The sequence below is a fragment of the Rhineura floridana genome, chromosome 7 (assembly GCF_030035675.1).
Source record: "Rhineura floridana isolate rRhiFlo1 chromosome 7, rRhiFlo1.hap2, whole genome shotgun sequence".
Lineage (NCBI taxonomy): Eukaryota > Metazoa > Chordata > Lepidosauria > Squamata > Rhineuridae > Rhineura > Rhineura floridana.
Window position 1 is genome coordinate 23,260,089 of NC_084486.1, and position 21,000 is coordinate 23,281,088.

Here is a 21,000-nt window from a genome sequence, read left to right on the forward strand (position 1 = left end):
CCCAAATTTCAAATGATGTGAAAGCAGATGTTTCAGTTAAATTGCAGTCTTTGTCAGTTACCATTTAATTGTAAAACAATCAGCAACATGTGTACATTAATGTAAAAACTGTAAAAAGGAAAAAATGGAAATCTGGCATTGGCATAGGTCGGTGGTTTTCTGAGGGGAATATGGGGTCTCAAAATGAGATTAGTAATGACGGACAAGCTTTTCTGAAAGACAGCTTGATCAGTGTTCACCATTATCAATCTGTCGCTGCACCTACAGGAGAATGTTGTGTACTTTCTTGCTTATTGGAAGGGAATGTTCTCTATTGTATGCAGGGCATCGGCGAGGCCAAACAGGCCTAGCCTGTGCTTTGTGTGAACTGGCTGTGTGCATAGGTCATCATCCCTGTGACAGAGATTCCTTGGTAAACATGTGAAAAGATTTTCCTTAAAGTAGAAAGTTTGAAAACCCTGCCCAAGTTTGTATAGTCTTTTTTTATGTTAAACTGTTTTTATGTCAAACAGATACTGCCAGTGAACATAGTACTTGCAAAGAATCTGAGACTACTGTTTAATCTTCTCTCTCTTTTCATAAAGCCAATTTTTTGACTGAGCTAACATCAAAATACCATTAAAAGGATATATCCCAATAGTGTTTCAGAACTTGCAGTGTCTGCCTAGAAGGCCAAGGACACAGATACGCTTTCTGTAACAATTTAGATTTTTACCTACCTACCAATAAGAGCTACTGTCTTTAGTGTGATTATGAATTTTCCCTACACATTTTTCAGATCCCAAACTGTACTTGATGTTATACAGAACAGAATCCTTGTGCAAAACTAATACTCCATATTATGTGTCCATATCACACTATATTTATATATAATCTTTTATTTCCCTTCAAGTGTCTAGTCATCCCCTTATTTTTAATGGGACTGGATTGGCTGCACACATCACATTTCTTAGACCAAACCATTTGCAAACTATTCTAGCCAGGCTGGGATAGTCATGCTGACGACTTGTGAGTATTCAATATGCACTTATCTTCTCTTTGCTGAATATGATTTGCCTTAACATGTAATTTAGAACTTTCACCTGATAATAAAGAATCCACATCTATATTATGTGTTTTGGCTGTGAAAAGCCATAACGTTGATACATGACATTCTATTTTCCCGTGTGATAAAGGGGCTGTGTGATGTTGATGCACATCCGCCATTTTACAGCTATATGCTTCTGTTTATTTCCCAGTTGGCTGTTTTGTTATGACTTTGACAGGGGCCATAAGTGTTTGACACTATTGGAACTCTGGTATGTTACAATGTGGTCCTCCCTCATAAAAGAGCGCTAAACTGAAATCCAGCATCAGTTTTTCTTCTTTAACCTCAGGATGTAGCTTCGATGAAATCTATATTGTGTACCTCCTTTTTGGCTATGTAAAATCTATTCTCTTGAAGGCATTTTGTTTAGCTAATACTTGAAGAGCTTTCAATGGGTGCCAAGGACCAGAAGGCCCTTCCTCCGTGTTTTGAGATGGTTAGTGGCTCCTAGGCACCTGCCTGCAGGGTAGAGGATGGGGCCAAAGTTTTGCCTTAGTCGGAGAGGGGGAAGAAGAGAAACAGTTTGAAATTTGAACACAAGAATGTACCCACAGTATATGGTCCCCCTGTTCGCCTTCATCTGTCATAATGACAGGCATTTTGTTAGTTATGAAACCATCTTCTCAATTCTGTTTCTTATGGGAAATAAATACAAACTTTTATGACACTATAAATGCCTGCTACCACTGTACACATAACTCAGAATGGCATGTCGTTTTGTTGTTGTTGTTGTGTTTTTAATTACTTATTATGACTGCTTCTTATTCAAATAGCCTGTGTTATAAGAACTGACATTGTCCCTCTCTAATTTCTTCTTTTTTTGTCTTCATCAGCATTTTTGCTGTCATTCTTCCTTTAAAGACTGGCATTAATTGAAGCAATTTATTTCACCACAGTGGACATGACATATTTATCACCCTTGATGTCTCATTATAACAACCTGTGCTTACCTTACCTCTTCTGTTTGACTGCTGTTCTCAATCAGTATGTATCTGATGTCAACTAAGACATTTGTTCAAGCTTATATGGCCTCCCTAGACAGCACTAATACAATCCAGGGAAAATATGATCAGTATCTGCTATCTTTGAAAAGCTTGAGTGGCTGTTAGAATGCTTCTTGATAGCAATCTATAATGTAAGCCTGCAAAGTTTGTGTCCCACCAAGCAGAATTTGCCTGCTAGTCATGCATGATGGTCCACCAGAAGATTTATAAAGCTGAGGTTGTATCCCATGCTAGCCCTACTCACAGTAGGCCCACTGAAATTAATTAACATGATTACACGAGATCCACTGAAATTAATGAACCTGACTGTATGTGAGAGGTCTATTAATTTCAGTGGGTCTACACTAAATCAAACTTAGTTAGATACAACCCCTGGTTCTTTGCTGTCTGCCTGGAATGGGGGGAAAAGAACGGTAGGCTTGTCAAGCACCCACCAGGCCACAATACATGTTTGTTGGCCTGTGTTTGGCTTGATGGTTGCAAGCCTGATGGTTGGCCTGATATAATGGAATGTTGTATATTGCACTAGGAACATAGGAAGATAGGAAGCTGCCTTATACTAGGTCAGACCATTGGTCCATCTAAGTCAGTGTTGTCTACACTGACTGGCAACAGCTCTCCAGGTTTTCAGGCAGGAGTCTCTCCCAGCCCTACCTGGAGATGCTGGGGATTGAACCTGGGACCTTCTGCATGCTGTGTTAGTACTAACATTAAACACTTCATTTTGCCAACATAAAGACTTACAGATCCTCCTTAACTGATTTTCAGCTGGCCTTTTGCAACACGTACTCCCATTATGAGAAAAAACGCTTCCCAGGAGGATGCCAAAAAGTAACTGATCTGAACTAGCACTTTAGTTTTTGGAAGCTTATCATGACTCATGCAGAAGGAATTGCCTGGTTGGTTGCTGTTGCTAGAGCTTATTCTGCTCAGCAGAAGATGCAGAAGGAAGTTCAGGCGGGAACAGGGATGGTGACTCCATTCCATGTTCTCCATGTCCCTCTTGGCTGCTTCCATGCTGCTCTGAGGGGCAGTGAGTGACTGTTTTAGCCTGGTCTATTTTTAGCTGCCTCCACCTGTGTTTATTTGTATTTAATTTTTGATGAACTGCTTCTGCAGGTAAGTTCGGTTGTGTAATTTATTTTAAGTTGTATCCTTCTTTAGTATCAGCATTGATGCAGGGCATGCTATAAATCTTTAATAAAGAAATGAAATTCAGATTTGGTTCCTTGTGACTTCTATCTGAGGTAGTCAAGGCATCCATTGCGAAGTAGGAAGCAAGCAATGTGAGCCTTCTACGAGTCTTCTAAATGGCACAAGTTGTGTTAGCTTTGTGTGATGGGATGGCCTCATTGCTCTAGGACTTTTTTTTGTTGAGGCAAAAATGTTTAATTGTTTAGTCAAGTTGATTAATCAATTGATGTTGCTGCCCTACTAATTAGCCATCTTTTAAAGATCCATCTAATTAGGAGAAAACTACTGAGCTGAATTGGGTTGATGATGACAAGTCTAAGATAGACAACCCAGGCTGCAGCTGTGATCCATGTTAGTTAGGGATGGAAGGATCTGTCAGTTTCAGTTTTCCCAGAGTCCCATTTTTCCAATCTTAAATTTGATTTATATTTCTGCAGCAATGTGCATAAAAATCCTCGTAAAAACTCTTTAGCAGTTTAGTGCAAATTTCTCCTAATGAACACATTTTTGTATGCAGTTTTGACTAATGCACACATTTTTGTATGCAATTTCTCCTAACATAATGCATTTTTGGTATGTTTTTTCACTACCCTTTTTATTCATACTTTCCCCTCATCTGTGCATTGCTTGGCTGGAGACTGCATCGCAAAATTCGGACAAGTGCGAATTTCAAATGATGGCTCTGTTTCAGTTCTCTTATTGTTTTGGAAAGTGTGATTTTGATAAATTCAGCTTTAAATATGAATTGAATTTCTTCCCCATCCCTAATATTAGTTACATAAACTGTAAAAACAAAACAAAAACCATTGTGTGTGTTTATGTAGGCATACATATATTGGCTCAGTTCAGATGTAACAACAAACCATGGTTTGTTCATGTGAGCATGAGTTTGGGGCTCACACATTCCCCCCTCTTCTTGGCACTCAAGGGGTGAAGATTTAAAGCTTCAGTGGTTTGCTACAGTTTGCTGTTTTAACTGAACTTGGAAAACTGCTTTGTATAAACTAAAGTCAGTTAAGCCAGGATATCAAACCAGAATCATGGGTCATTTATTTCTCAACTGAACTATTGTGTATGATGTAGTAGTAATAAATATTTTAAGCAGCCATTATTTATATTTATATTAATTATTCATTCATGTATCACATTTATCACCCACCCTTCACCACATGGTGCCAGTGCAGGCAGCAAGCCACATACATAAAGCGATATACATAGTTACAAAATACATGGATGCTCGTGCAATGATTCCTTTCTTTTAAGTATATTTTAGTTTAAATATATAGCAGATATGTACAGCATGTGGGCCATCTGTGCCCCACACAGGCCTTTGTCGTGGCTCGCCTCAGTTTTCCCCATGCCACCGTGTCACCAAATTCAACCCCTGTCTACGCCAACAGTTGTGCTCCCTTCAGCACATGGAATACTCTTTCAGCAATCATCCTCACTTTTGACTTTGAAACGTCTCCCCTTTTTATGCCAACAGGCATATGTAATTGTTTAAAATTTTCTTGAGCAGCAGCCAGTCATTTTGATGATTGTTCTATACTGCTTTTAATTGTGTTATGCTGCTGTACACTGCCCTGATGTCTTTTGAAAGGGCAGTATATAACTACTTGTATAAACAAACAGCAGTGTAGTGGCAAATTTGGAAGTGCAGGGTCCCTTCATAATAGTCACAGCCATGCCCCCTCACAGCCACACACCTTTCTAAGATTATACAGCCTTCTAAAATATAGAATAATCTAGCCAGGCTTAAACACTGCTTTAGAAGACTCTTGTCAGTGGCTAACACACTCCCCTTTCATGCTGATTGGCTCATGGGATGCTGGAGACATAGGGACCCTGCTGGGACCCAGCTCCCAAAAAAGTAAAGGGTCGAAGACCCCTTGAGACCTGGAACAACTACACCCCTGTAAACAAATAAATAAATGCATGTGTATGGGGAGGAAGGTGTATAGGGATGACTCTTCCAGTATACACTCCTCCCTATTGGAATTGCGCTCAGCCAGCCAAGCAGCTGTTTGGTCGGCTGAGGGGAGTGTGATTCCTAGCATCCATTCATGCGGAGGGGGATCTCGATGTGCTGGAAGGGGAGATTTAACCCATCCTTGCATGCTGAGATGGGGGGTGCATGTGTGTGTGTGACAGTGAGTGGGTGGAAGGCTGCCTGTGTATCTGTCTGTATCTTTGTGAGAGAGAAGGTGTGGGAGAAGGCTGATAGTGAGAGGTGAATGTGCACCTGAGCACATGAGTGTTTGACCCCCAACCCACCACATGCCTCCTTAGGGCCAGAAATCCACTCCTGCTATATTGGCACTCCATGTCTGTATGGTTTTGAAACTGCTACTCATTTACTCCCCTTCCCCAACACATTTGAATGCAAAACAATTACTCCCAAGAAAGAGAAGGATGCATTTCACTGAATTTGGTAAAGGTAAAGGTGTCCCCACACTTATAGTGTGAGTCGTTTCCGGCTCTTAGGGTGATGTCTTGCGACGTTTACTAGGCAGACCGTATATATGGGGTGGGTTTGCAAGTTCCTTCCCCGGTCTTTCTTTACCCCCCAGTGTATGCCAGGTACTCATTTTACCGACCACAGATGGATGGAAGGCTGAGTGGTCCTCGACCCCTTTTACCGGAGGTTCAACTTCCTCCTTCTGTTGGAATCGAACTCCGGCCGTGAGCAGAGCTTCGGCTGCGTTACCGCCGCTTACCACTCTGCGCCACGGAGGATCTTGTCGAATTTGGTCTAGGCTAATGATATATCTTACAGAATACGACTGCACATAACTTTGTAAAATTTTACCTCCGCTACAATAAAGACTCATAAACTCAGCAGAATAGATTCCTTTCTCTTTCATACCAGGATGCACCATCCATTTATAGGGTATTTCTCTGGCACTGCATTGCACAAATTATGACCTATGAAGATTAATGTGGCATACCAGTCATATCTGGTGGCCTTCCAGACGCTTGATTCTTCCTCTACTCTTCCTCCATGCCCAGGTTTTGCAATTCTAGCAACAACAGGAATCTAATGGGTTATCCATGCATGACTGGTAGCCTATGTTCAGCTTGGTAACCCTCCAAGTGTAAGCCTTTATAGACAATGTAATCTGTCCTTGCCATTAATTCAGGATATAACTATATTTTGTTTGGGCTGTATTTTAATCAAGCCCTACTTGGAGCCATTTTGGACCATTTCCCAATCCTTATATATGATCAGTTCTAATCTGAAATGAATCCGTACCAGCCTCCATCCCTATCAATGCATTCCCTCAAAACTTTCCTGCCAGCACCAGCCCACTAAATGTGTCAGTTGCATCAGGGCCATGGTGACAGCACATACCCATTGCAGCATCCAGGGATGCAATGATGTTCAATTCCTATGATTTCATTTTCCCTGAACACTTGAACAGAATGCTTATATTTCCCGACAAGAAATGCTTGTTATAATTTTGAATCACGAGGTTGCCACTAGGTGTCTTCAGTAACATTATTTTCTTGTTCTGCATGCCTTCTGGTTCCCTCAGTTAGTAAAACAATATGCAGTGTTGCTTTTAGGAGAAAATGTACATACAGTTATGGTTAAGATTTCATTGCTGCCCTGGGCTCCTACTGGGATATAAATCTAATAAACAAACAAACAAACAAACAAATAATGAACAGAAGTTGAAATTCTTTACCAAAAATTAGATACCAGCATACTATTCTTCCATCCATCCATCCCTCTTTTCTTTCTCTCCTCCCACCCCAAATTCTAATTCTGCAATTCTATCAGGAAGGAAAGAGGTTTTGTCTAGAATCATTTGTTCATTATGAAATCATGCTGTTTAATGCTCATGCTTCCATTTCTCTATAGTCATGGTTTATCTTCCATTATATGACATCATAAATCTGTATGGCAATTTACCAACAGGAGTTGCACTCAGTGGCCTGAAGGAACAGCCCAAATCTAGTTTAGCAAATTGATTGGATCTGCTCCGAACTCTGGGAGTTGGCTGCCTTAGGTAGCCTTTATGTATGTACTGAGGAAGGGACTGCCAGGATTTCTATTCCTGAACTTGTCAGAGCATTAGGAAAGCCTGGCCCAGGTCTGTTCCTGATTGGTTAAGATCCAATGCCTAGAGAAAGAAATTTCAAACCAAATCATTGTTGTGCTGTGGCTGGCCCAGAGTAGAAGTCAAATAATAGGAGGGGGTTCTTTTCGTTAACAGCAGGGTTGGGCAGAACCGCTCAGCTCTACTCCATAGAGAATAAGACTTTGAAGTGGATCATGGAATCTAGAATTGCCTTTACAATCCACTTGCAGCACTTTTACTAACCGTCCTTCCTGGGATGCAGTCATACAAAATTTGGTAGCTTCCAAGTCACAATAAAGCAAAGGTAGCTGTGTTGGCCCATAAGAAACATTCAAAAATGCGTATTAGGGCTCTGCCTTTATTAGGTCAACCAAATTGTCACAAAGTGTTTATTTATTATGTTTATATCCCACCCAGGGCTGCCGCCAGGCATGCCAGGGCCCTTGGGCACCAGCTTGCCCCGGGCCCCGGCGCTCCCCTTCTGCGATTCATGGCAGGATTGCTACTGTGAATCGCCTGCCATTCCCTCTCTCAACCTACCTTTCTTGGCTGTGTTTTGCAGCTGCATGCGTAGGGCTGCCCTTAACCAAGATGGCAGCTGAGGTTTCCCTAAGGGGCTGAAACCTCTGCCGCCATCTTGGTTGATGGCATAGGTGTGCACACAGCCACAAAACATAGCCGAGAAAGGTAGGTTAAGCAAGGGAATGGTGGGCAATCTGCAGAAGAGATCCTGCCATGGATTGTGGAAGGGGAGCGGAGGGGCCCCTTAGAGGCCCCTGTAGCCCCAGGGGCCCTCAGCCAGGGCCTCATCTGGCCACCCTTTGGAGCCGGCCCTGACCACCTTTCCTATAAGGAGGTCAAGGCAGCATGCATGACTTTCTCCTTCCCCATTGTATCCTCAACAACCCCATGAGTTAGGTTAGGCCAACAGGCAGTGACAAGCCCAAGGCCCAAATAGTGTGCAAGCTTTCAAGTTCTTCAGAACTCTCCTTTTGGCTAGATGGTTTAAAAAAACACTTTGGGAACACTGAATTTAGCCACACATCAAGGGATTCTAAACTGGAGGAAGAGGATCTTATGCCACCTAAAGACGGGACTTTATTCTCTGAGGGAACATTTCCTTCAACTGCTAGGTAAAGCTACCCAGTTTGGTTGATACTGACTTTTTTATTTGTTTTTTACATACCACACTCCCTAAAATTAATCTCTACTGCTTTTAGCATGCTTATTTCTGTTCTTCACCTACCAAGGAATCTGTGTGTTTCATTGAAATGAAATGAAATGAAATCTAAGGATGGAGATAGACTTGAGTTGCAGCAGTATTTCCAGAGATAGGGATACAGCCATTATGTTTTATTCCTTACCAGGAGATTTTAATGCAACCTGAAACCTGCACAGCACCTAAAACGGACTCACTTTAATGTCTGCTACCTCCTCCACACTCTGTCCAAAGACTGTTACCAGATGCAGACATTGATGACCAATATCATTGCAGGGAGCAAAGTGTAACCAGTGATATTTTGGAACTGCCTGTACATTTATGTGTCCTCTAATGGAACTTGTATGTATATTTGATATCTGAAGCTGCACACCAACCTAGCAATGGAGCTAGTCTAGTACGTTCACTATGGATACAGATTATGTTTATCTTCAGAATATTGGCATTTCAGTTACAAGGATTATCTCACTATGGATGTTAAGGAGCAGACAACATATTTAACACAAATATGTTACAAAATGAAATCAATACCCAATGAAGGTTTTAAAGAAAATCCATTGAAACCATGTATCACTGCAAGCAGTACATCACAAATTTAAGAATTGCAAATGTAAGTAGCATCCTTTCTGTCTAGTTTAAGTGAATAAATCACCTGCGATTAGACCAGAGGAAGTTGCAGGAAATTCTCCAGTAACTTTTTTTTTTATATAACTAGGAGCACAGCCGTTTTCTTCAGCTCATTCATCAAGTGACTGGAAGAAAGCTTGAAAGCTTATTCAATGAATTCATTGCTTAATCCTGACTAATCTAATTGGTGCCTTTCTTTATGTAAACCATCTAAAAAAAGATAAAATTCCCACCTTTAAAATAACGTTACGGTTTACCCTCCCCCAAAGGAAACTCCACAGCACCGTTAAAAACAAAATACAAAATGAGATTACTATCTCAGACTTTCTTGAAATCTTCTCATGCCAAATCAATCCACAGTTCTTCCCATTCTGTTTCTCTAAGTCAAAACTGATATTTTTCATGCTAAAACATTGGCTGTGTGTCCCTTTGTGCATAGATCGATGCCTCCAGTTAAGTTTGTACCTTTTCCTCATTTAATTAACCAGCAAATTCTTAGGCGATTTGATGGAGGACACATTCCAGTCACCACAGGGATGTTGGTAAACGTGTTTGTTCTGTGTAATGTAATTCTCACCTTGCCCATATCATAAGGATCCATCGCCTGAATTCTGACCATCACATCCCTTCATGCCAGTAGCTGCCAGAAATCTCATCAAATAATAAAATACAGCAATACTAGGGATGGCAAGATCTGTCTCTTTTGGTTCTCTCAGTTTCTCATTTTTCCAATGTTAAATTCAGTTCTCTACATTTCTTCAGCGATCTGTGGATTTTTTTAAAAAAAAATCCTCATGAAAATTCTCCATTTTAGTGCAAATTTCTCCGAATCAACAAAAGTACACATTTTTTGCAAGCCATTTCTCAGCATTTCATGCCTTTTTGCATGCTATTTTCACTCATGTATTCATCGTTATGCACACTTTCCCCCAATATATGCATTTTTTGTCAATGTTGTTTGGTTGGCAAACTGCATTCCAAAATTCTAATAAAATGTGAATTTCGAAGGATGGCTATGTTTCAGTTCTCATATTGTTTTGGAAATTGCAAATTTGATCAGTTCTGCTTGAAATGTGAAATGTGAACTGAATTGAAATTCTTGCCCATTCCTAAGCAACATTGATACTTTATATATAGAAATTTCATTTCATTTCACTTCATGTATAATACAGTATCACCTATGAGTGATGAAATGCAGCTTTTCCTTTTCAGCTTCTGCAGCTGTGGCAATGGATGTGCTAAAACAGTGCTTGACTGCAGTAAGCTAAGTTACTCCTGAAGGAGCAGGGCCATCGCTTGCAAGTTCTCCTGGATCCATTGCTGTCACTTGAGGCGCAGGTGCCCTTGTTGTCACTGAGTGCCTTTTACCAGCTTTGACCCTGTATGGACAAGGATAACTTGGATTCATTGGCTAGACTACTGCAATGCACTGCCTGTGAAAGCAGTTCAGAAGTTGCAGCTGGCACAGAATGCCATTGCCAGACTGCTGACAGGGAATAGACTGTTTGTCTGCATTACAAGTGCACAGGCAGCCTATGTATTTTTGGAGCCAATTCTAAGTGCTGGTTTTAACCTATAACACTCTTTTGACTCAGGACCCCAATATCTCACAAAACATCTCTCCCAGTATGAATTTCCTTGGACCCCTAAGATAATTCCCCGAGGCCCTTCTCTAGGTGCCCCCTCCAAAAGAGGGTCGGAGGGTGTCAACAAGGGAGAAGGTCTTTTCGGTTGTGGCCCCACTCCTATGGAATGCCTTCCCCAGTGAGGCTTGCCCGGCACCAACACCGATATCTTTTCAGCACCACGTCAAGTCTTTCCTTTTCTCCCAGACATTTGATGGAATATGATCCAGCTGTGTAAAGGCTGTATATTAATGTCACTCTGGGTGGCTGATAAGTTTTGGTTGTTCGTTTGGTTTTCTGTGGAGGTTGGTGTTGTTTTACGTTTTATGCACTGATTTGTTGCTATACTTTGGTGTCCATTTTAAACAATGTTGAATGTTTTTAAACTCACAATCTTTACATGCTTTAAAATTGTAAATGCTTTAAAACAATTTTGTGTGTTTTTAACCTTGGCTGTAAGTTGCCTAGAGACAGCCAAACGTTAGGTGACTAACAAAATCAAAATTAGGACTGAGATCTGAGGAAGCCCAACCTCACATTTCAGCAACTCAAAAATCTGAAGAAAAAAAACCCTGATTTGCCATGTCAGATATTTTTTCTGGAGGCCAACAAATTTATTCTATGTGTGGTTAATCGCTGTGAGCAGTTGTTTATCTTCATCAGATTTAGAAACTGTTATCTCTTGCTTTATTTTATATATACATTTATACAGATTTAGAAGTTGTTATCTCTTGCATCAGTTGATGACTGCTGTAACCTCTAGCTCTGAGAGCCCTGGAAGAAGATATAGCTAATTTCTGAAAGGAATGAGGACCGTAACAGTCTTATCAAACACCAGCAGGGCTCGTTTGGTTTAACCGTGCTGGAAATTAGTTTTTCAGGCACTGATCTTGACAGGTCAGTTGTCAGAAATGGGTCTATATATCCATAAATTCATCGATCCTACAAACTGCATTCCTGCCTGCTAGAACAAATGCAAGTCAGAATCGACATATTTATTAAAAAATTGAATGGTTGGAGGCCCAGAGAGTTGGCGGGGGAGGGAGTCTTTTTGGTAAAACGTTTTCCCCATGTCCCATTATTTAACCTTATCTGCATTATTATTTTTGTAATACAATGTAGAATTTTACTCTTGCATATAAAACAGAATTCTGTTTGCTGCTTGGTGTGAAATCAGAGGAATCCATAAGCATGCCTTTGAGAAATCCTCCTCCTCTTTGGACCTCAAACTGTTTAACATGCAAGAAGCAAATTGTAGCTCTTTTCTTTCTTTTGAGTCAAGCATAATAGAGAATTTTACTTACGCAGCCTCGTTTTCACCATGTCCCAGTCTTGGTGCTGAATTTATTTAGATTTTATTCAAATGTAACAAATGTTTAGCTTTAAAAATGAAGGGCCCAAGCCATCCAAAGTTAGTAATACTGCCTTTTATTAGTGACTTCAATGGGACTTGGTCATGACTAAATTTAACAAGATCAGAATCACAGAATTTTAAATGTTTGGTGGATAGGAAGGGGCAGAGAAGAGAGGATGGTGGAACAGAACAAAGTATATGACCTATGGACAAGATTAATTGATGCTGTATAACAAGGACAACATTAGTTAGTGCAGTGTTGTAAATCCTCAGCTTGGACACATTTTCTGATGAAGCCCTGTTAAAAATGTAATTAATACTCCCTTTATTATAGCTCTCTTTCACCTACACCCCTAGCAGAATAATAGCCATTTCCAACTGATGAAATCCCACTCTGCTGGGAAATGTGTATGAATATTGCAGTCATGTGGATGGGCTTGATCATATGATTGTTTCTCATCCAATTGCACATGCACACCAGAAGATAGGGGAATAATCAGGTTTGTAATCAGTCCCACATTGTGACATGCCTGAACAAGACCCGAGTTAAGATGACTCCTCATCAGATGAAGACCCTGATGGAGTCCAAAGATGTTATGGGGCTCCTGATTACAATGCTATGGCAGATACCTCGAGCATTTCAGGAGGAGCAACACCAGGCCCATCTGCACCATAGGACCTAGAGTGACCAGTGGACAAGGTTCCTGCATCACCGGTGGCAGTTGCCTCACCTAAAGGATCAGAAGCAGAGGTTGAACTGCTTCCCAGCCCCACGGAATGCCAATATCAAAAGGTGCAGGCACATCCAGCCACGTCAATGGAGCACATGCCTCAAGGCCCAGTAGAATCAGAGTCCTTGAGAATAAGAGACCTTTTCAGGAGTAAGGGCTCCTCAGAAACAGGTCAACTTACCGGCTAGCTGATCAGTTGCAGCTGGACCTGGGTGGGATCTGGGTGACTAGACTCCATAAGACTGCTAGTTGCTGGAACAACCCCAGGGAAGTGGCTCTTATACATGCATGTGCACGCATATCATTTACATTTTCTCTCTTTTTTTGATGTCGTTTGTCTTTTGGGTGACAATTGCACAAAAGAGTGTCCAGACTAAAAGCATTTTTGTTTTGTTTTGGTTTTGCACAATCTATTACCATAACTTTTGGGAGAAGGGGATGTTCTTCATGATCTGTCAGTTTACACTCCACTTCTCTGTTCTCTTGAGTAAAAACATCAAACTCATTCACACGTTGTATACTTTGGCAGAATTGTAGGTAAGTCTTACATTGTCTCTCCTTCACTACTATATAAATGAAATTGCACAAATTCAGTATTGATTATAAAAAATCAGAAAACTTCAATTCAGGGACAACAGGGTTGTCCCACATCTTCTCTATTATTTCTGCACCTATTTCTGCCTCACAAAAAAGTGGCATTATATGTTCAAGACACTGAGCTGCAAATGTGGGTCTGTATTTTTCATGAGGGTAGGGTGTTCTGAATAATTATTTTTGGATGGTAGTTCAGAACCTAGCATTATTCCAAATTGCTTCCCGTGTAAAGGCAGAAAGCTGGCCTTCATTGTGCTTAGTTCCTGGTTTGGAAGTGTATATTGATTTGAAGGGACAATAACCAGCACACCATCTGTCTTGTAAAACCTGTACCGTTGTTGCCTTTTGTTTTCTTTGCATCCAAAACTGCTAGTTGAAGATCTGCTTGTTTTGTTTTCCCTGTGTCCCTTCTTAAGAATGTTGTTTATGTATATTAAAACGAATTGTAATAAATAGCTTAAATGATATTTATTATTCTCCAAGCGGATGCTTTTCTAAGAAAAGTCCAGCATTCATTCAACACATGTACATATTCTTCGCTCCGGAAACATAAATCAGTGCAGAGTACATGAGTCTGAATAAACACTCATCTCTAAAATGAGCTTATTTACCTCACAATTTATTTTCTATCTGGAGGTATATGATTTCATATTCATTCTTGTGAAATAGGGTCATCCTCATACTGACACTGTGGAGAACATGAAGGCTGTGAAATAGTCAATATTTCGTATAGATTTACCAGTGTAACAATCTTCTTGATATAAAATGATTTTGAATTCCATTTGATGCAGTACACTGCACCTTACACACTTTCATAAGTACGTCACCTAACATATCGTAGATCTGAGGTGATCATGTTAATTCATGTGGCACTGGTTACTGCTACCCTGGGCTGCTACTGGGAGGAAGGGTGGGATATAAATTTAATAAATAAATAATAAAACAAGACTGAAATTGCCCCAAACAGGTATGAAATTATAGCACTAAGATGGAAGGATGTGTGGAACCTCTTGTGATGCTCTCACAAGAACTCTTAATAGACAGGAAGAGATGGAGGAAGGTTAAATACATCCTAACAGTAAATAGTCATGCAGAATGCACAGACATTAGGAGATTTTTGGCACTGTGGATCACCGAATGATGTTGCTGCCAGGGAGGTAGAGGGTGTGTAGGGAAGAAGAGTACTAACAAAATTAACTGAAGATTAGACTGAGGAATGACTACTAGGGGTGTGCAGGAGCTACTATTTTAGTTTTGTATTTTCAATTGAGAAATGACAGGCAGCACTGCTGGCAGTCATGTTTTTAATGTATCATTAATATGTATAACCCGCTATTCAATCATATTATCTGGGTGGTTTACAATAAAACATTTTTTAAAAAAATGTAAAATACAATAAAATAACCATTAAATGAAAATAAGCTAAAAACGGAAAATCTGTGAAACCAACATAAAAATAATATATGACCCAGAATAAAACAGATCAATTTTTTTTAAAAAATGTTGGGAAATAATAAAAAAAAGGTTTTCTCCTGGTGCTGGAAAGATACCAAAGTGAACGCCAAGCAAACCTGTCTTAGGACCACATTCCAAAGCTAGGATGCCTCCACCAAAAAGGTCTCTCCCCACCCCATAACACCAAACCTCAGATGATAGGGTGGGGGAGTCAGAGAAGGGTCTCTTATTTTAAAAGTATGGGCAGGCATACAGTATGTGGAGAGAGGTGATCCATCAGGAATCCTGGCCATAACACAGACATAGCAGCAGCCAACAGGAGAGAGAAGCTAATTATCCCATGTCTTAAAAAGCATTGGTGGGCAGTGGTGTGCCTGCCTACTTGACTGAGCAGAGGTGAAACATCATGGAAAGGTAGAATAAAAGGTATGCATGGGGGGGGATCACTTTGGAACCTGCTTCAGGACTTTTGATACCTTGAGTTTAGTGTTTTGGGGTGACATCTTTTTATTTATTTATTTTATTTATTTTATTTAATTTATATACCGCCCTAAGCCCGAAGGCTCTCTGGGCGGTGTACATAAAAAAATAAAAACAAGTACAATATATAAATACAATAAATACAATGAATCAAAAACCAAAAACAGACAAACAATACAAGAACCAAGCAACGTCAAAAATACAAAATAATGCTAAAATACTGTAAAATACACTTTAAAATGCCTGGGAGTATAAAAAGGTTTTCACCTGGCGCCGAAAAGATAGCAGCGTCAGCGCCAGGCGCACCTCATCAGGGAGACCATTCCATAGTTCGGGAGCCACAACTGAAAAGGCCCTATTTCTAGTCACCACCCTCCGAGCTTCTCGATGAGATGGTACTCGGAGGAGGGCCTTAGATGTTGAGCGCAGTGTACGGGTAGTTTCATATTGGGAGAGGCGCTCCACCAGGTATTGCAGTCCCATGCCATGTAAGGCTTTATAGGTCAAAACCAGCACTTTGAATTTAGCCCGGAAACAAATAGGAAGCCAGTGCAGATGGGCCAGAACAGGTGTTATATGAGCAGACCTTCTGGTTCGCGTCAACAATCTGGCCGCTGCATTCTGGACTAACTGTAGTTTCTGAACTATCTTCAAGGGCAGCCCAACGTAGAGCGCATTGCAGTAGTCCAATCTAGAAGTTTCCAGAGCATGAACGACTGAGGCGAGGTCGTCACTGTCCAGATAGGGACGTAGCTGTGCTACCAATTGAAGATGGTAAAAAGCATTCCATGCCACTGAGGCTACCTGAGCCTCAAGAGACAGGGAAGAGTCGAGGAGAACTCCCAAGCTACGAACCTGTTCTTTCAAGGGGAGTGTAATCCCATCCAGAACAGGGTGAACATCCACCATCTGGGCAGAGAAGGCACTCACTAGCAGTGTCTCGGTCTTGTCTGGATTAAGCTTCAGTCTGTTAGCTCCCATCCAATCCATTATCACGGCCAGGCAACGGTTTAGTATGTTAACAGCCTCACCTGAGGAAGATGAAAAGGAGAAATAGAGTTGCGTGTCATCAGCGTACTGGTGACAACGCACTCCAAAACTCCTGCTGACCGCACCCAGCGGCTTCATATAGATGTTGAAAAGCATGGGGGACAGTACCGATCCCTGTGGGACTCCACAATGGAGAGTCCAGGGTGTTGAGCAGTGTTCCCCAAGCACTACCTTCTGTTGACGACCCACCAAGTAGGAGCGGAGCCACTGCCAAGCAATACCCCCAACTCCCAACTCCATGAGCCTTCCCAGAAGGATACCATGGTCGATGGTATCAAAAGCAGCTGAGAGATCAAGGAGAATCAACAGGGTCACACTCCCCCTGTCCCTCTCCCGACAAAGGTCATCATACAGGGCGACCAAGGCTGTTTCGGTACCAAACCCAGGCCTAAAACCGGATTGAAACGGATCGAGATAATCAGTGTCATCCAAGAGACCCTGGAGCTGGCCAGCCACCACCCGTTCCAGAACCTTGCCCAGGAACGGAACATTCGCCACAGGTCTATAATTGTTCAAGTTATCTGGGTCCAAGGAGGGTTTTTTCAGGAGCGGTCTCACCACCGCCGCTTTTAGGCAGTCAGGGACCACTCCCTCTCGCAAAGAGGCATTGATTACCTCCTTGGCCCAGCCGGCGGTTCCGGTCCTGCCAGCTTTCACCAGCCAAGAGGGGCAAGGATCCAGCACAGACGTGGTCGCACGCACCAGTCCAAGAATCTTGTCAACATCCTCAAGCTGCATCTTACTTTGGCTGGCATCCAAGTAAAGCCTTATTTCAGTTTGTTTTCTGAAGCCTGGGTGCTTTATCCATTGACTGTTAGGGGAAATGAACAAATGGCTCAACTGTGTATATTTTTTGACAGAAGTGGATAAAAAGTGAAGACGTAGCCCATTCAGAAGGGATGAAACCTGTCAAATTTCAGACAGATTGGTGCAGGTTGTGGTTGTTGTTCAAGGAGCCCTTAAATTTTGTTTTCTTTTTTCTTTTTTAAAAAAGGTATTCCCTACTTTTGCTATGTGTTGACTTGCGGACAACTTGCATGAACATGGTGCAATGTAGAGGTGCCCCTAGAAAGGTTCCCTGAACATTTCAGAATAATAGGTGCAGGATTTTAACTTGCAAATAGATACAAAGTCAACTTGCAAAGAGCACTGAAAACACTGGAATTATTTCTGATTTGTTACATCAACATCCCTCCCCAAAACACTGTCGTTGGAGAGTAGGGGTGGAAAGATCTGTCAATTTTGGTTCTCTCTGTTGCTCATTTTTCCAATTCTCCACATTTCTGCAGGAATTTGCAAAAAAATGTTAAATTCTCATGACAATTCTCCAGCATTTTAGTGCAAATTTATCCTAATTTTTGTAGGTAGTTTTAATGTACACATTTTTGCAAGCAATTTCTCATCATATGCCTATGTTATTTTCACTCATATAGTCATTTTAATGCACACTTTCCCCTATGCATTTTTGTAAACATTGTTTGGTAGATGAACTGCTTTGCAAAGGTTGAATAAGTGTGAATTTCAAAGGATGGTGTGTTTCAGTTTTCATATTGTTTTGGAAAGTGCAAATTTGATAGATTCAGCTTCAAATGTGAACTGAATCAAATTTCTCACCCATCCTTAATGGAGACTCCTGGTGAGGTCATTCCCTGATGACTAGAGTTGTTGATCACAAAACTACATTCACCACTTCTTCCCCCTGCCTGACATATTCCTTTTATGGAGAGCTTACCTGTGGGAGGTTCAAAATTGTATCCATTTTGATCTTACACATAACTGAAACTAACCTCCACCCATGGTGCATCTGAAGCTCCAGAAGCAGCCTGCTTCACTTTGGTCTAGTTTAAATGAGAGCCGCTTCACTTCAGAGGTAGTCCAAATACCTCAGCATTAGGGCACTTCAGTTCAGTATTCTGGTTTCATCTGAAGCAGATGCACATCCCAGTAAGCTGAGAAATCCTGTCTGGTCCAGAGGGCTAGTCTTTCTTATGAAAGGGGTCAGCGGTGTATTGAGCATGGGAGTCAGTGTGTCCCTCTCCTTCAGATAGGCAGTGTCATCATTGGGTCACAGTGGCCAGTCCCTCTCTTTTTGTTAGGCAGTGTCATCATAAATCATCATCATTAGGTCACAGTAGCTAGTCTGTCCCTAGGGAGAGAGCATCAGCATTCAGGCACATTAGTCTCTCTCTCCCTCTCACAGTATATGAAATTGTGTGATATTTTTATTCCTGCTGTTTTTATTGAGAAACTGCTTTGAGATATTTTAGGGAAGTGATTCATAAATGGAATGAAATACATAAATAATAATACAGAGATAAATTGTAAAAATGAGGGGTTGGAATGGGGTATGATTTGGGAAGCAAATGCTGAAGGGAACAATCTGCCAGGCACTCTGTACCCAGAATCAGTAGCAGACAGGATCTCAAAGCAATAATTACTTGTAATAGTAGTTTTCACAGTGTCCTCCTTTCAGTGCCCCTGATTGCCAAGTTGTGGCACCCTTGAACGAAACCCCATGGCAGGGTTCTGTCTCCATGTGTCATAGTGCTGCCAATGATAATTGGCCAGCAGGGACGTCAGTCACCATGATTCTTGTTCTTCCTATCCCGTCTTTCACTTCCTCCCCTTCAGCTTAAATTGCTTCGTTGTTTTGCATTCCAACATTATGGCAGCCAGCATGAGGCGCTACTAAAACTAAACTTTGCTTACTTTGTTTTTATTTTAGTTAGTGCAGTAACTGAAATGAAATTGACTAGTTTAGTTATACTTATTACATTAACTTAAACTAAATGTACACCCCTCATGTCTGCCACGGAATACAGTTTTAAGTTCTGTAAGGCATCAGTGCATAGATAGTCAACAATTTGAGTACTGTAAATGATTTGTAAAATTATAAGAAATGTTCCAGACCAAACATGAGGAGTTATAGCCCATCTGAGAAGCTAGTTCACTAACAGTGCCACTTATCCCCTCACACTGACACAAGGATCTGGCCAAGTCTTTGGCTCTTTCTCAATGGCTCATTCAGCATGCAAACTTTTGTCAGCCTGTTCCCATAGAGTTTGGGGAGGGGCAGTTCCCTCCTTTTCACACGTGAAACATTACATGTGCCATTTTCTGCAGCAGGACATTAGGAATGATGGACTTTCCAACTTTATGGGGCTGGGGACCAGGGTTATCTCTAGAGATGTGTGACTATGGTTTCAATTTTTGCCACTCCCCAGATTGCTTAATTTACTTCTCTTTGGGTTGGTACGATGTTCAGCATGGTAATGCCACCTTAACCTGGTGGCATACATGATACAAGACATGCATTACAACACAGCTTTGTGATGTCAGATGTCTGCTACAGATGCTTCAAATCATCACTGATTCAATCAAAAGAAGTAGTGCAGAAATGCCCTTAAGATGAATGTTCACATTTATGGGAAAAGAACTCCCAAGATTGTCAAAAGCAAACCAATTTCCTGTAGAATAAAGCCACATGAAAATTTATTTATTTATTTTTATTTATTAAATTTATACCCCGCCTTATGGCCAAAAGGCCCTCAAGGCGGCTTACAAAAACATGAATATAACACATCATAATGCATAAATACAATAATGCGATTCTCAAAATTAAATAACAAATAACATTATTAAAAGAAAAGAAAAAACATTTAAATGTGTCACAATAAGAGAACCAAACACTTTATAAAAAGGCCTAGATAAAAATCTTCAATTTCCCAGCAAATAAGTAGCATTTTTATTTTTAACATATAAATATACACAGTATATAAGTAGCCAAACAATAATAATAAACAACAAACTAATGAGAACATCTCAATAAATATACAATTAAACAATCCCCACACACTTCACAACAGTGTTTAACAAAAATATGCTGTAGTCCAAATAACAGCAAAAATGAATCTCCAAAAATGATCTTTAGGAACCAACATGTTCAAATAACAATACATGCAATCAATGTTCTTGTATGTTTTTTCCCATTTAAAGCTCGGTAATTATAATCCTAATAATGGCTCATTCTTGTGTTCTCTGAGCCTCTTCCTTGTTTTCATACACCTTTCTCATGTAACAACTACTGGAAATATTGTAGAGAAACATTATGAATTTATTATTTCCCCCTCATATTTGTTCTGTTATTTCCATTTGCAGTTGGCAACATGGGATTCTGAGAAGGGAATGAATGGCAGCCTGCAGGAACGGCGCTTGGGCAGCGACTTGCAAGGATTAACACTGAAAGTGGTGACTGTCTTGGTATGACCATATTTGAGTTGAGGAAGCAAAATGATCAAAATTGATACTTGCTGGTTTATTTCTTTCAAAACTCATTTTTTTCTTTTTCTCCCTTTAAAGGTTTGTTTAGTTCTCTCATCATCTGCAGCATATGAGTGCAGTATTATATGTGGTGCAGTATTATATGTTGACATTATCTAATCAGGACAGAGCCATACAACCTTCCATTTTTTGCAGTGATTCCACTGCAAGATCC

The 21,000-nt window shown here is 40.8% G+C and overlaps 1 protein-coding gene across 4 annotated transcripts in view; it reads left to right on the plus strand.

Moving 5' to 3' along the window:
- The window catches only part of GRID1 (glutamate ionotropic receptor delta type subunit 1), a 1,096,368-nt gene that overhangs the window by 958,220 nt on the left and 117,148 nt on the right, over positions 1 to 21,000 (plus strand). For all 4 annotated transcript variants that reach the window (XM_061635045.1, XM_061635047.1, XM_061635044.1 and 1 more), the window contains one exon: positions 20,664 to 20,765. In XM_061635045.1, the coding sequence (XP_061491029.1) occupies positions 20,664 to 20,765 (102 nt within the window). The remainder of the gene's footprint in view (positions 1 to 20,663; positions 20,766 to 21,000) is intronic.